Source organism: Mchenga conophoros, linkage group LG9, assembly GCF_057382185.1.
Source record: "Mchenga conophoros isolate Kocher_MC1m ecotype Shallow Benthic linkage group LG9, M_conophoros_male_GT1.1, whole genome shotgun sequence".
Classification (NCBI taxonomy): Eukaryota; Metazoa; Chordata; class Actinopteri; order Cichliformes; family Cichlidae; genus Mchenga; species Mchenga conophoros.
Genome location: NC_140534.1, coordinates 29,086,392 through 29,102,597, shown reverse-complemented (window position 1 = coordinate 29,102,597; position 16,206 = coordinate 29,086,392). Strand labels below are relative to the sequence as shown.

Below are 16,206 nucleotides of genomic sequence, written 5' to 3'. Positions count from 1 at the left end.
CTGGCAGCACTGACTCAGTGGCTGCCTGACACAACCCATGTGGGGGAAGCGCTCATAAAGCATCAGGCTTCATCAGTTGCACCGCTAACGATGTGCTTCCAATTAAGAGCACCCAGTGATCACAGCAGAGGATTTGTACAAACAAGGAGAACCAAAGTGACAGAGAAGCAGAAAGCGGCGATGAGAGGGAGGCTGTGTGAAAAGAGAGCCGAGCCTTGCATAAAATTTACAGCAAAAATGAGGACAGTAAATAAGAAAGATGAGTGAGACTGGAGCAGGAGAGGAACCACGTAGTTTATTGCCTGGTTTAGAGAGCATGGCCGCTTGGCTTTGACACTAATGACTGTAATTATACACACACTGATTGGATTAGGCTGCTAATTACACACATCTGTGTTTGCGTGTAAACACAGGAACACATGTTTACACGGGCGCCAAGCCAAGCGCTCGGCACTTCGCCGGTTTCTCACATCGAGTGCATAAATCTCACACAGTTGTCTCAGCAGCGGAGATGATTCATGATCTGCTGAAGACCACATTACCGCGTAGGAAAGCGTTTAAATCATTTGAGGAAAATGTGTAGATGTGGCGCTTTGGATTTTATGGAATTGGCTTGTGGTTAAAGTTTGTGTCTTCTGTTATTTTTTTTTCTCCCCCTTCGCTGTAGCAATGGAAACTCATGGAACTCGTCTTTCAAGCGGCATTCAAAATTTGAAAGATCAAAGGAAATTTCTGCATTTCTCTTATTAATGTTCTTTGTATCATCATTAGGGTGTGAAATTAAAAGATCTGCAAGGGTCAGTGGCAATTATGTTCAGTTTATAAATGTCATTTTCAGGAAATTAGGTTTTCTCACTTATATTGGCCAAGCTAAATTAGTTAGTTGGCTAATATGCAGGGACTCAGATTATATTTTGTCAGCTGGGGAATGTATGGATTGGTTTTTTTTGTGTTTCTCTTGCACATATTTGGGGGAACTTATCAAAAATATTCATGTTATCTAGATATATTTATAATTGTAGTTTGTTTTTTGCCATTAAAAAATTGTGTCGTTTTTTTGGAGCAACCATTTCTTTTGTTCAGTCTCGAAGCTACATGCTATAACTCAGAGTTGTATGATGATCCATAGAAATGCAAAATAATATTACATCCATATAAATGATTCAAAAATCAGAGAAGGAAATAGTCAAGAGATTGCTGGGTACCGTTTTTAAGCAGCGTTATAACTATCTACTGTTTTTGTTGTTGCCTTTGTTAGCTGCAAATGCACGGGAGCCGAAAACAATGTCAATTCAAATATTTGTGTCTTCCTCAAGTGTCTTCCACATCTTAAATGGTTTCAGTTGCGACTAATAAGGGCAAAAGTTTATGACCGCGTGTGTGTGAGCGTGCGCACGGATCTACAGGAACAATGGGACTATTTATTAGCGTTTCAATGAGTGCGTGCATCTTCTCAGTTGAGGCAAAATGGGACCATCTTCCCGTCCGCTGCTCTGATAGAAAATCCCAGCTTGCTCTTTTACAAGAAAATTAACATTGGGGAGGTACAGTGGTACTTTAATGGGCTAAGAACTCTTCAATAAAGTATTTAGAAGGTTTTTTTTTTCCAAATGCTAACTGGACAGGTTCACTGGGGCATGAAAGAAAGAGCGTAAAGCGGGGGCAGCAAGCTCTTCAGCCCGTACAGAGCACCATTATCCACCGTCGTTAATTTAATAGACATTCCTTAGACAGCCCTCGGTCTGAAGATAGGAGACCCTAACATTTGTTTGTCATTTCCCAAAACGGTTTTAATAAACAGTTAAAATCTTAAATGGCTTCTTGTACTCTTAATGTTCCCTGGCTGCGCTTGCGTTTGTTTTGTTTTTGTTTTTTGCTGCTTTGTTTTTTTTCCCCAGCTTTATATGCACTTTCTTATATAATTTAATGATTTCTGGAACCCATTTGCTCACCCATCTTTGAGTTTAGTAATAAGTTATAATGAAGATAGTTATAATGAAGATGATGCACGCCAACTTCTTTATGCCGCAGATTTCCGAGGACATTTGACTGAAACTGTTCAGTCAGGCAAATGCATGTCATTGTGCAAGAATAGGTAGAAGCAAGTGTAAACTTAATGTGCTTTTTAAGCTAAACTACAGACAAGGCAGTTAAAGGATCTGCAAGAAGGAAAGAGTTTTGTTATTCTGTTTTTTCTCTCAGACCGCTAAACTCCCTGTACTGTTTTAAAGAGTTTATTTTTCATGTATGTTTGTTTGCCTGTGTGCATACACTTGTGTTGCAGCATGGAAAAGAAGGGCTGCGTCGCTCTAAACCTCAGCAAAATCGAGGACATGCAGACCAGACTGCAAAGCAACCTGGAGGCCATCGGAATGCTAAATCAACAAGTAAGCGCTCGTCCACACGCACGCACACAGACACACACAAGAACACGTACACACCGGGTCCTGACAGTCCTTTTACCCGACAGATACAAACACACACCCACACACCGGCCCACCTGCTGTTGAGCTCACACAGAAGAGGAAGCTTTCATGCGTCCAACTTCAAACACACAAGCGCACTTACACAGAGGCGCACGCAGACATCCATTTCCTCTTCCTACGATAAAAGTGAAAAATCGGCAGCGGGGTGGGGTGCGGGATGTAGGGACGTGGTGTGGGGAAGTGGGGTGTGTGTGTGTGCGGGGGGGGGGACAAATCGTATCGGGAAAAGGCAGTGACGTTCCTTTCCACTGGTAAATGATTTCCCTTTCATGAAACTGAGAGAGAGATGTATATCAATACAGCCGTGCTGATCTCTCCATGACAGCATAGGGAAATGGCCCGCTGTGATAAAACAATGTGGGGGAAAAAACACAGAGGAATATTCTTGGGAAATGCTGACATTTTTTACTGTGTTGAGCTTCACAAGAGTCAACAAATCACCAAAGAAGAGACAAATCAAAAGTACTCCTCAGCCCCCTCAGTTCTCCAAAACTCCAGGGCCTAGGGAGCGGCTCACCCGACTTTTGTTAGTTTGTGAAGTGGCCTGCTGATTGACGGGGTATGACAAAAGCTGGTACTTGTTGAAGTTTTAATGCAGTGTTGTTTCAGTGAAGAGCAAATGACATTAGCTGTGGGTTTAGGATAGAGGAACATGGAGAAACGCAGAGGAGAACTCAGACAAGAGAGAAAGAGAGAGGTGTTGTTGAACAGGTCAGGTGTGTAATAGCACCTCTTAATCTCTAGTGTGAATCATTACACACATCGATCCAACATGGACAGTATACACACACACATACACGCAGGCAGTCAGGAAAGGAGAGGATGTAAACACCTCACTCTGCAGTGAACGCACTTGCGCGCGCACACAGAGCTATCAGTAAAGAAGTTGAATGGAATGACTCAGATTATGAAAGGCGTTGGGTTACAAATCAGGTCTGTGTCTCCTTGAATCAGTCGTATTTACTCATAGTAACAAACTGGTTTGACGCCGGCGCTTTCTCACTCGCCGAAAGGCATTATACGGAGCACATATGCATGATTTCCATCCGACTGTCAAGCCAATTTCATGCAAACTTTTGAAACGTCACAGAAAATTAACAGAGATGAAGACGAACACGAGAGGACTAAAAATCGAGATTCTTTTCGAGACTCGATCAGCAGCAGGGTATCGTTCTTCTGATGATATCCAGGTTGTCTCGTGGCTACACGCGACAATTAAAACAGGCATTAAGCAGCTGAACAGTTTTTATGCAACTCTTTTATAGTTCTGTAATTGCCATAATTTGCATTAAAACTATACAAACAGTGGAAAAATACACACGCACACATGCTTAACTCCCTTCACCCCTACTTATACACATCCTTGTGTCCTTTTCATCCACATATATGCACACCAATTCACCCACGGAAAGTTAAGGTTGAGAAGACAAGCTGTGATTTTTAATTTCAACCCCCCCGCCTTACAATTAGAAAAGCATCCAGAGCCACAAAAGATGAGAAAAATTAAACCGGTCGCGTGCAGTTAATTATAAATGTCAGACTCTGTGTTTTTCATCTAGAATTGTTATTGCTTTTGGCATGACTGAAAATGGACGTGTTGCAGGAGCTTTGCCTGTTGAGGATAGTAAAGCATCTTATGATCGTTTGACACGTCGACATGCCATTGGTTCTTCGAGGGTTAAGCCTAAGACCCGTGCTCAGAGTTTATTGAGCATGTGTGTGTCTCTCTGTGTCTGTGTGCATGCGTACGATGTCTGGACGGGTAATATTAGCAGAACCATCCGGAAATGTGTCTGTCTCATCTCCGTTTGTGTTTTTCTCTCTCCTTCACGCACACACACACGCAGACTCACACATGGCCAGACATGTTAATGTGACATCATTCTTTAACCGTAGTTTTTACACGCACACACTTAAAAACAGATGTGGATGAGTGCAACTGTCATTACCCGATGAGTCTTTTTTGTCTTTACATCCTTTAATTTCTTATTTTACTCGTACTCACAGCTAAAAATACATTATTTCATATCTTTTTCTCTCTTTTATCTACCTTATTGCAATTTTTAGACTGGCACATTTTGCATATAATTACCGAGCTTTTACAACAATATAAATGCTTTTATTTTTTGTATTAAAAGCCATGTTTTAACTCACACTCCACGCTGCCTTTACCCAAATGTCCTTGTCACACACACACACACACACAAATAAAACAAAAAATCCTCAATTTAGCTAGTCTATAATTGTGTTTCAGGGAGCCCAATCATGTCCTGACGATGTGCGATTTGTTTTGTGTCACGGATGATTTTGTGTCAAATCGACCTCTAATGATCGCTCAAATTGGCTGTTTTCATGTAGAAATTTACACTGTCGCATGACTCCCTCTTGCAACCATTTCAAACTGTGAACACAATACAATCCTGAACCCCACCCCCCCACCCCCTTGCAATTTTCCATTTGCATTTCTGTTTCAACAGGCATGAAAGCGACTGTGAAAGATGATGAATTAATCACATAATGGAATGTCAGTTACTTGATGAGCACGATAGCTGTTCACTTTTGATGGTTGATATTTATTGCTAACTTTGATTCGAGTTGTGTGATTCCACTGCTTCGGCTAAAGGAGAGCCGTGTTTTTTGGAAACTTCTCAAAAATGTGCCACTGTTCCTTTGGCTACACAAACATATTAATCTCTTTGTCTGCACATGTGCTTCTCTGTGTATGTTTCTTTCTTTTTTTCTCTGTAGTTAGGCAATCTCAGTCAGGAGAATAAGCGGTTGCGTAGGCAGCTGGAAGAAGAGAGGTCCATGCATAGACAAGTGGAGAGGAGTGGGCCCCTTCCTCCTCCCCCTACAACCACCATCCACCTCCCACTCTCTCTCAGTGTCAGCCCTCCTATCTGTGCCTCCCTTCCCTCATCCCTGGACCTGCCCCGTCTTCTGAGTATAGTCCCAGTGACAGGGGACACTAATGGGACTCAAACCAAGCCGACTACAGTCGGAGTAGGGAGACCAGGTGAGTCCAAGGCTTCGGATAAAGCGTCCTTGATTAGGCCGTCTTCCAAGTGCGCTTTCTCCGCCTCTGTGGAAGATGCCGGGTCTAAGGGGACAAGCAGGAATCCGGCAAAATGAAGCCCCCTGAAGACTTTGACCTGCCATGGCTTTTGACCTTCAGCTTCTCGCTGGGGAGCATACCCAGGATGAGGTTAATGTCCTGCAGGTCAAAGTCAAGTCCCACAGTTCTTTGTGCCTAAGGGGGCGCTCGGAAACAGAAAATAATGGAATTTCTTCAGCCATATTTATAAGGGTACTGCTGTTCCATGCAACGATTTATGCCAAGAAAACATTCACACTGACAGATTACTTAGATAGACTTAAAATTATGATAACTGACTGTGTCCTCAAAAATGTTTCAGTGCTTCAAGCAATTACATCTTCAATTAATAATATTATTCTGCAGCAAAACTGCAGCAGTGAGCACAAAATCTCAAATGCACTTATTTGAAAATTCCCAACAGTTCACTTGAGCTATAACCAGATTTTTGCACCTTAAATGCACAAATGAACTAATCAAAACAAGAAACTTAATGTAGATAGAGTTAAACAGTAGATCTGAAGATGAGTCCCGCTTGGATAAATGAGAAACAGCACATGATCCATCCACAGGCGTGGTTCAGACGTTGATGTAAATGGCAGTAACGCAGCCTCTGATTATGCTCCAGCTGTGCACCACGTATCCCGCGTCTGCTGCGGTGAATGTGGCCGTGCGTCTCTATGTTTGAGTACATTATGTGTCTGTGTACTTCTGTGTCTCTTTGAGAGACTGTGGGTGAGCGCGTGCTCGCGTGATTGGGTGTATTAGCTGTCTGATATTATGTTTTATACTTTCAAAACTGTTTATTGATTTTTTTTCTGTGCCCCGTATTGTGACGGTAGCAAAATAAAAACACATATTTGCAAGCGGCTTTATATTCCTCCCCACTTTTGTTTTGCATGTCAGTGTGCCAAAAATATATTATTTCTGCCAGTTGGATGCTTGTACTGTAACAATAACTGGCAGTGGTACTCGTTAATTAGGCTTTTGTAAAAAAAATTATACGACTGCTGAGTCAGGCATCGACGCTGATACGGGTAAGTACCTTTCTAGGAAGTAAAATCGTTCCATTAAAAGATCTAAAATGAGTTTGGGACCTGGGATAACATGTAGATCTATAGGGCACGCGTTCCTCTATTCATGTTTCAAGTGTTTGAATAAGAGCAACTCTCATTCGCACAAATAAACCCTCGCAGAGGAAGCATGTGCATATCCAAAGTTATAAAGAGGGAACACTGTGATAATGAGAATTCTAGGAAAAGCAGGTCTCAGGCCACAACTAGCTTCTTCATCTTGGCTTTCTCTGTCACCGTGTCCACCTTCCTGTCTTCCAAACCCACTTTTTCTTTTTTTTTATCCTTCATTGGTTCTTTATATTTATATATATATATATATATAGCGGTTGTATAGCTGGTCAGGATGTCATACATTTTAATGATTTCGAGCGGAGCTGCATGTCCTTGTTAGCTTTGTTTTCCTCATTTGCCGTGTCACACTCAAAAATATCCTTTTTTTTATGTGCAAACACACACGTGTGCACCTACCCACACATCCACACACGCATATTCTTTTCACAAACACACACACTTTCACAAATGGCACAGTCATTAAAAATGAAACCACAGGCTTTTTGAAAACTCCCAGGACTGAGGGAAAAGTCAGCAGCGCGGCGGTGAAAAGAGTCCCCCTGGAAACAATGAGGAGAATGATCATTTGTTGTTCTTGAAAACCCGGTGAGGTTTCACAGAGGTTAAGCTTCCCTTTGATGTGTTTTTAACTCGTTTCAGCTCTGTGGAGGGATTAGTCAGCCTCTCTCACACACACACAAACACAAATGCACACATTTACACACACAAGTACATGCAGGCTCTTAATTTCCACACCATGAGCTCTTCTCTCACAAAGACAGAAAAGCACACTACGGTCTCCTTCCTAACCTAATTTTATCAAATGAGCATGTGTGGTACTTCACTGCTGTGTGTGTGGTCCCTTGGAAATCTGTGGTAAACCAGCAAAATATTGCATGTCAGTATTTTTTTTTTTTATCCCAAATTAGCGTCGGGCTGTTAGTGAACAGTATGGGCCCTCAACCGCAAGAGAGATTTTAAAACAAAAAACAGAGAGAAGTTGAAGATAATCTTAGCACTCATTACAGTGTTTACGACTTATTATTTGATCCCCATTTCAAGATACAAATGATTGGGATGCTAGTGCCCATGACATTTGTGAGTGTATGCTCTATCAGCTCCAGTCTGGGCTTCCCTGTAGGTCTCTGCATGGTTGCCTGTGCTAATAATCATACGCAAATATTGTGTTCAAAGCTTGTCTGGTAAGCATTTGTGGTACAAGAAGCTTTTGCAGGATTTTAAGAATTTATTTCAGCCAACTTGGAGCAATAAATGGGTGTAGATAGACCACACCTGAGCAACTCAGATAGAGCCTTAGCTCTGCTAATAAACTCAACAGGAAAGGTTATTAGTTGCCACAACAACACATCTGGTATTTTTTTCACCTTGTGAGTTTGTGTTACAGCAAAAACCTGCTGTAGCAGAAATCACGAAAGAGATGGTGCAAACTATGTTCGCGAGTGTTTCTTTGTAAGCTGACATTTTGTCAAAATTCATTCAATAACATTTACAGATGTGTTCCTCTTGGATAACTTGATTCAATTCAATATTATTATTAATGGCTTGAACAGTAGTGGCATCTGTGCCCGACCCTCTCTGATGTCTATAAGCACATAGTCGGTTAATTGAACCACTGTCTGCTGATGGGCTATTTAGCCAATCACTCATTTTCATTCAGGCCAAATTTGTTCCATGTCTAAATATCATCTCTTCAAGTGACTCATTAAGCCCCGCCCTGAGTCACTGTCAGGGCTGTGGATTCACTGTGGTAGTGTAGTGTAGGCCAGGCATACTGCACCCCATCTGAGTTGAACAAAAGTCCGAATGACCTCCCAGGATTCATCAGGCTTCTTCTTGTATTCTTTTGCAAAGTTCAACATTATCGTTTGAACCAAAGAGCACAAAAGCGTTTTTTCTTTGTCGTCTATTATTTAATGTCCTTCGAACTGTCTAAGCTGTCACTGAAACTCAGATTTCCATTGATCCTATACTAAGTCTGAAGTCCTTGCTCTTGTCTTGTCTGGTTTTCACTGCTAGTTTGTACATGCAGCACATTCTCCAAAGGTTTATTTTAGGAGGAAACCACTGTGGCCGTGATCGTTGGTACTGTGGCCCATTCTGTACCTCCTAATTACTGCTGTAGATGTGTGCTTTAACTCATTGTTAATTGATCGTGTGTCTTTCTGTATGACCTTCACACTTAAAGCCAATCAGAGCAGATTTTTGGCAGTTCTTTCAATTCATGTAGATGCATTGCACAGATTTAATACAACTATGGTGTTTACATGACAGTTTGTAATAATCAGGCTTATATGAAATATACTTTCTTACATGTGAAAGTTACCATAGTGTATTAGCTTTAGTTTCACTGAATTTATAAACTGTGGTGTTTGAGTATTCTAAATATAGTCTTGTTTTAGTCATTCATAAATGAAAATATTCTACTTGTCAGCTTAGAAATAATCCACTTATTGAGAGGTGATACAGCTTTAAATGAGTCAACATTTAAGTGACAGTGCACAGCGATGTACTCGCTTATTTTGCATACTAAATATGTATGACTTGTAGACTATAAAATGGCAATAAGCCTACATTCAAACTCTAACTCTTGCTTAAATGATAGTATTCCTTGGTATTCCTTATTCCTTGGAAAAAGGGAAAAACCTGTGTTCGCTTTTTCTAAGGACTAATTACAGTCATGTAAAAAATATCTATTTTGTCCGATGCAAGAAAAACAGAAAAGAGAATAAAGCTTCCACAAAGATGCAGTTGTGATGCAAAACTGTCCAATAAAAACTTGCATGTGTAAGATATTTCTGTACTCAGCAGCTAAGATAATAAACATTAAACCATACTTATTTCAGCGCTGGATTCGGATTTTATTCACATCATGTGTGGCACTATTGGGAACTGAGGCTTTTGCATTGCCAACATCATGCTTTTATGTTTTCTGTTGGACAACAGAAGACCACAAACATCGATTTTACAGTCAGCTGTTAACTCAAGTATCCCAATGCTACTTGTTGTCAGGAAAAATAAAACAACAGTTTTCTGACTAGAGAACTTTTTAAATTAGGCAATACTGAGTGTTCCCAGATTGTCGAGCTAATCTGGGATGGGCGGGGTCAGTGGGGATGGGGTTTACAACATATTGGAGTCCAGTAACCATTTGTCTCTTCTTTACAGTGTGTGTTAAATTGTATAATTAGCGCACAGTTTCTTAAATCATGGCCACAAATCTGTTTTGTAAGGTTCCTTTTTGAGTACAAATGAATCACTGTGTCAAATTTCAAAGAAGCCCCTCAAGGTGTGGAAACAAAATTCGTTTTCATCATCGTCAGTTCATCCTTGAGTCCAAGTGAACGTTTGTATAATAAAATTCCCCGCAGGCGTCTGATATATCACCTTCACGAAAGCGGGACAGATGTGAGGTGACCCTGAACTAAGACCTACAAAATGCAATCAGTTCATCCTTGTGAACCGTTTTGTCGAGTTTGAAAAAACTTTCTCGAGGAGTTTAAGAAATGTTTCCATGAATGGCATGGACAGCTTGAAGACGTTATACCTCTGGCCACAGCTGTTTGTGGAATAATATGTTTATTAAATTTATTGAACTACCAGAGACGTGTAACCTTGAGGTGTACAGCTTAGCGGCCATGATGTAGGTACAATTATTATTGCGTAGCAAATAGCAGACAGCTTACAAAATATATTAATGAAACTGAAATGAAAACTGGTGCATCTTCCATTATCTACTTGGTTGCCTGGAGAAATATATCTTACAATTATTAATTAAGCTCACAAATGAAGAGGATCATGAATGTTGTGCGTATGCTATTAGTCAATGAAAGTGAAAAGCTGCCCTGTTTACCGAATGCACAACTAACTAAGAAAAAGAACCAATATTTTGACCACAAATGGCCAAGTTGACAATATGAGCAATGTCTCAAAAAGTTTTACCCAGAAGTGAAAGAAGTAGTAAGAGGAAATGGAGGAATGTGCGACAGTAGGAGCCCTAGCAGGAAGGAGAGATTACAAGGTAATATGAGGCGAGGAAGCATTAAGGACTACAAGGAAAGGAAAAAGGAAGTGTAAAAGTAGTGAAAGAGGGATGCATGAGGGAAGAGACTGAAAGAATGTAGCTGGGGATTTGGGGAGTAAGTTTGGGACTGCTGGGGGAAACCAGAGTGAACGATGGATGCAGAGGGAGACTGACAAAGGAGGCAAGGAAAGGAGGTGCTGGGTGTGATTTAGAGAGCAGAGAGGTTGGGATGGGGGAAAGAGGAGAGAAAAGAAGAGGCAGAGGAGGAGTAATGGGACGGAGGAGTAATGGGACATTTAGAAAGAAAAGTGAAAAGTGAGAGAAACCTGTGACAAGAAGTATGAGAGATGAAGGAATGAAGAGACGCTGGAGACTGAGCGAGGGGGAAAGATGGGAAGGGAGCAGAGGGAGAGAAAAAGAAAGAAAGTGAGTAGTGTGAGATTTGGGGGTATATATGGAAGAGAGAGTGCCAAAGAAGAGCATATTGTCCTTATCGGCCTGCTCCAGAAAGCCTTCTCCCTAATGGGGCTGGTGTGAAGGGGAAATGAGGACTAGGCCTGATGCTACCTGATTAGCTATGGGCTCAAACACACATCAAAGGCTGGGAGGAGAGGAAGGAGTGCAAGGTGTGTATGAGTGGTGTGTGTGTGTGGTGGTTTGTGGCTGAAGGTGAGTCACCATCACCTCCTTCAGCAGGACCATGAATGAAAATCACTCCCACTTTCCGCACACACACACACATGCAGACACATGGCCATTTTCTTCAACCTTGAAAGGGAACGCTGCTCTGAATAAGGAGATCCTCTGAATGAGGAGGGGACAGAAGAGGAGGAGAGGGAGGATGGGGGATGAGAGAAAGGAGGGGTAAATAGATAAAAAGGCAGCGGGAGGCGTGGATGGGGTGGGGAAAGAGAGGGAGCAGGTAGGAAAGGGGAAAAAGAAAGGGGGGGGGGGGGGGGGGGGGTTGGAAGGAGACATCAAAAAGAGTCATCACGCTCCACATTAGCGAAATAATGAAATTTGCCTTTTAGCTAATGACATCTCACGACAGCTCTGTTTTCACATAAATTACAGAAGGCCGGATCGTGTCTTACACCTGCTACCTTGGCGAAAAGCTCACAGACAAACACGCACCTACGCCCGGACACAAGGAAGCCAACCGGAATGATCAGTGCCAAGGCGGCGAGCAGTCAGCGTCCCTGTTTGAAATTCAACACTCTCGGAGACCTATATCCCATTTCTATCCCACACCCTGAATTCATTACTGCCACACACACTCACACAACTATAATCATATTCATCACACTCACCTCCCCTACCTCTCTCCCTAAATTCTATCCAAGGGAGCCCCCAATATAGAATCAGCAGCCGATGACCTTCATTAGTCTCCTTTTTCCCTCCCCTCTCTTTCTTTCTCCCCCACATTCTATATTTTTTATCTCTCCCTTTCGCTGTGTACGTTCACACATGTGGCCTCCCTTTCGGTGACTCCTCTTTACAAACACTTTGGGTCATGTTTCTAATTCTCTCAATTCTCTCATGTATTCTTCTACACACTGTTTCCTATTCCTTTTTCTATATTCCCCCACTCGTTTTTTTATCTGTCACTCTTTTCTCATTACTCCTGCTCTCTGTTTCATTAGCATACAGAGTAAGAAGATGGCGCTGGGGGTAATCTGCGTGAGTCACCAGTGACAAAATGGAGGGCGTCATCAGAGGTCGCGGCGCTGTCATCAGCCGCCAAACCTCCGCTGATGCCTGCCTGTCACACGCTCACGCTCACGCGGGCATCACGCGTATTTGCAGCGCGCGACACAGAGAGAAGGAAACATGTATCTGTAATCAGGTGTGACAGATCACAGTGTAAATGCTACAATCTCACCTGACAGCCACGTACACACGTGTGGCGTTTGCGTCGCGGTGCCCCCCCCCCCCCCCGGATGCAAACAGGCATTGACAGGTATCTGAGTGTATTCGGAGACTCACACAATAGCGGCTTTAATGAACACAGCCGGTTTGTTTTGTTTCAGTTTCTTCTAGTTGTTGGATGTATCGGGGGTTTTAAAGGAGGTGCTGTGCAGAGATGGACTGTGATTCCCTTTCAGACTGTCAGGAAGAGTTTTTTTTGTGTGTGTATGTGTGTTCTGTTATTGCTAATCGGTTGAGTGGACTGACAGTCAAAATCTGCCTCTAATCAGTTTAATGTAACATCATCCAAAGAGAGATTTGTATCATTGGGACGTCTTTTGCAATCAACAGCCCTCGGTCTATCTGTCTCTTCAACTTAACATATCTACAAATATTTGCTATTTCCTCACAGATCATGTTAGAGTTACAACAGATTACAGATTAGGTATTTACTGTATTCTTGAGTATGCTTAGTTAATAAAGCCTGAATCACTAAAGGAGCCACTGCATCGACAAGTGGCTGATACCAACTGGTAAAATGCAGTTAACTTTGCCCATAACTCCGATAAGCTAATCTACGTTTCATACCAAAGCAAAGTAGGGCTACACCATCATTAGACAATAGACACGGCTCCCTTGACATCTTCCATTGGGTTCTGAAGTCCTATTTTGAAGCCCCAAGATGGACTTTTTGGTACCCAGAGAGTGACCCAGATGAGTGACTGAGACCACGAACTCGGCAGGAAAACTGTTTACAGAGTCAAGACAGAAAGTTGTTTCCCCATAGACTTATATACAGGGTGGGCCATTTATATGGATTCACCGTAATAACATGGGAATGGTTGGTGATATTAAAGTCCTGTTTGTGGCACATTAGTATATGTGAGGGGGAAAACTCATCAAGATTGGTGGTGACCATGGTGGCCATTTAGGAGTCGGCCATCTTGGATACAACTTTTGTCTTTTCAATAGGAAGAGGGCCATGTGACACATCAAACTTATTGGTAATGTCACAAGAAAAACAATGGTGTGCTTGGTTTCAACGTAACTTTATTCTTTCATGAGTTGTTTACAAGTTTCTCTTTGTTCACAGCCATTGACATGTCAAAGAGGTTAACACGTGAGGAGCGGATCGAAATTGTGTTGATATCTGGTGAACGCAGTAACCGGGTCATTGCAGCAGATTTTAATGCAAGACACCCTACGAGACCACTAGGGTTGCCAACTGCCTGAAAAATAAATAAGGGACACCTCGTGGCCAGGGCCGGGCGACCCAGTTGTCTTCACCCTTCCCAGTGTGGTGAATTTTCTAGCTCTTTTTTTGTGTGTGAAATTATTTTTTTAACCATTTGACTTGAATTTGATTTAAGTAGATGTGTATTCTTTGTGATATGAACACATGTGAAACAAATGATCATTTAGCCATTTATTTTTAGCTCAAAATGACAACATTAACACAGTAAAACAGGTCTCTTTCTTAAACAGAAGCCTGTCATGCTTAACTTTTGAGAATATAAGTAAATCTTTCTTTAAAAGAACTCTGTCCTGCTTAACTTAAAATAATAGAAAACAATAGAAAGAAAAATATTCTTGTAACAGTGCACATTTAGTGCATTTAGTACAATTGGCTTCAGCTGAGGTATTATTTCAGCTTTTCTAATGCTAATCAGCTGCTCCTGTTTGTAAACCCGCTTGTTCCCATGATTACGCATCATAACTCATCATCATTATTCATCTATGTATTACTTTTATGTATTAGTCATCAATTTGTTGTAATCATCTATCCTTGCAGTTGTTTATTACACAAAATAAATTATATTATCACACTTCTGGCCACATAGCGCTGATATTCATTGCACATGCCCATATTAACTTTTTCCAGCCAGGTGTTTTCCTTTTCCCATTCTTCCCTTTCTCTGAGGGGAACAAACATTGCTGCTCTAATGCTGGGCTTACACTGTGCGGTTTTAGGCCCATTTTGAGACGATTTTTGAGTGATCGGACCGATTTTGGCCTTCATCGTGCGTCGTGTAGTATACGTGGGGTAACGAGAAGTGATTAACACCTCACGACCAGCTCCCGATCATCAATCGCTCGTGAGGGTGTCACCACAGGGGCTCACTGCTCACACGCAAACACGTAAACGTTGGTGTAAAAGATGGAGCAGCACGGCAGTGCAGCGTGTGATCTGGACACAAGCGACGGAGGCACAACTTGGAGAACTTTGGAAAGCTCATCCGAGCCTTTTCGATGTGGCATCACAAAATGATCACGACCACAACAACCGTGAAAATAGTTGGATCGACACTGCTGCTCAGTCACAGCTGCCTGATCAATGTTTTTCATTAGCAATTTAGCAAAGTTGATGGTAGTGGTGTGTCTGTGTGAGTGAAAGACAGAGGGAGAGCGACAGATTTTCTGTTATAACCTTCATTTTATGGAGGCACAGTGTGAGTACTCAGGTCGCATCAGAGCATCGGGCGGTATAGTGTGAGACCTGCATCGTGACCTACCAACTTCTAACCCCTGCGAGTCAATTGTGCAGTTTGAGCAGGAGCTGAATAACGTGACTGAAAAAATCGCACAGTGTCTGCCCAGCTTTAGGTGTACTGTCATCCGAGACTTGCACCGCAGTGTCGGCGTTTGTTTCCCTGTTGGCCATGCTTCTTGTTGTGGTCATCTGTTGTCTTCCGGTATTTTCTCTGTAAGCGACCTTTCCTCGACCAATGAGATGAGCGGTAATCTGAATTGTTATACTCGAATTGTCATAAGTGTGCTGTCAGCTCATTGGTCACAAAGCAGGAGAGGGGCTGGGAATTATGTTTTCAAACAAAGCGTTAATTCCATAAACATTTATAGACTACTTTTGATTCTCACTGTATTACGGGACAAAGTGCGTCCCTTATTAGCTCAATACGGGACGTGTACTTTTGTTTCTAAATACGGGACGATTCCGTTTTTTAAGGGACGGTTGGCAACCCTACGAGACCACCCATCTCCCATGCTACAGTTAGCAAACTGCTTGCTAAGTTTCGTGAAACTGGTTCAGTGTTGGATTTGCCAAAATGTGGACGCAAGAAAACTGTCACCAATGAAGAAACATCAGTGGCTGTCCTAGCTTCATTCAGCAAGAGCCCACAGCGTAGCACTTGTCGCATGTCACTGGAGAGTGGCATTAGTCGAACATCCCTTCGGCGGATATTAGCTACTCACAAATGGCTCCCTTACAAACTCCAGCTACTGCAGCATCTCAACGAGGATGACCCAGATCGGCGCACAGAATTTGCAGAATGGGCAAAACAAAAATTGGAACAGGACCCTCAGTTCACGGAGACGATTTTGTTCAGTGATGAGGCAAACTTTTATGTGAATGGTGAAGTTAACCAACAAAACCACCGCTATTGGTCTGACACTAACCCACATTGGATGGATCCCTCCAAGACTGTTGGAACAACAAAAGTGATGGTTTGGTGTGGTATATGGGGTACAACGATAGTGGGTCCATTCTTCATCAATGGAAACCTCAAGGCCACTGGATATTTGAAATTG

The 16,206-nt window shown here is 42.2% G+C and overlaps 1 protein-coding gene across 1 annotated transcript in view; it reads left to right on the top strand.

Annotated features, from left to right (window-relative positions):
* Positions 1–6,543, top strand: part of LOC146567504 (uncharacterized) — an 84,606-nt gene extending 78,063 nt beyond the window's left edge. Inside the window, exons 22-23 of the mRNA XM_085287415.1 lie at positions 2,285–2,387; positions 5,235–6,543. Of these exons, the coding sequence (XP_085143541.1) occupies positions 2,285–2,387; positions 5,235–5,618 (487 nt within the window). The 3' untranslated portion in view covers positions 5,619–6,543. The remainder of the gene's footprint in view (positions 1–2,284; positions 2,388–5,234) is intronic.
* Positions 6,544–16,206: the final 9,663 nt, after the last annotated feature.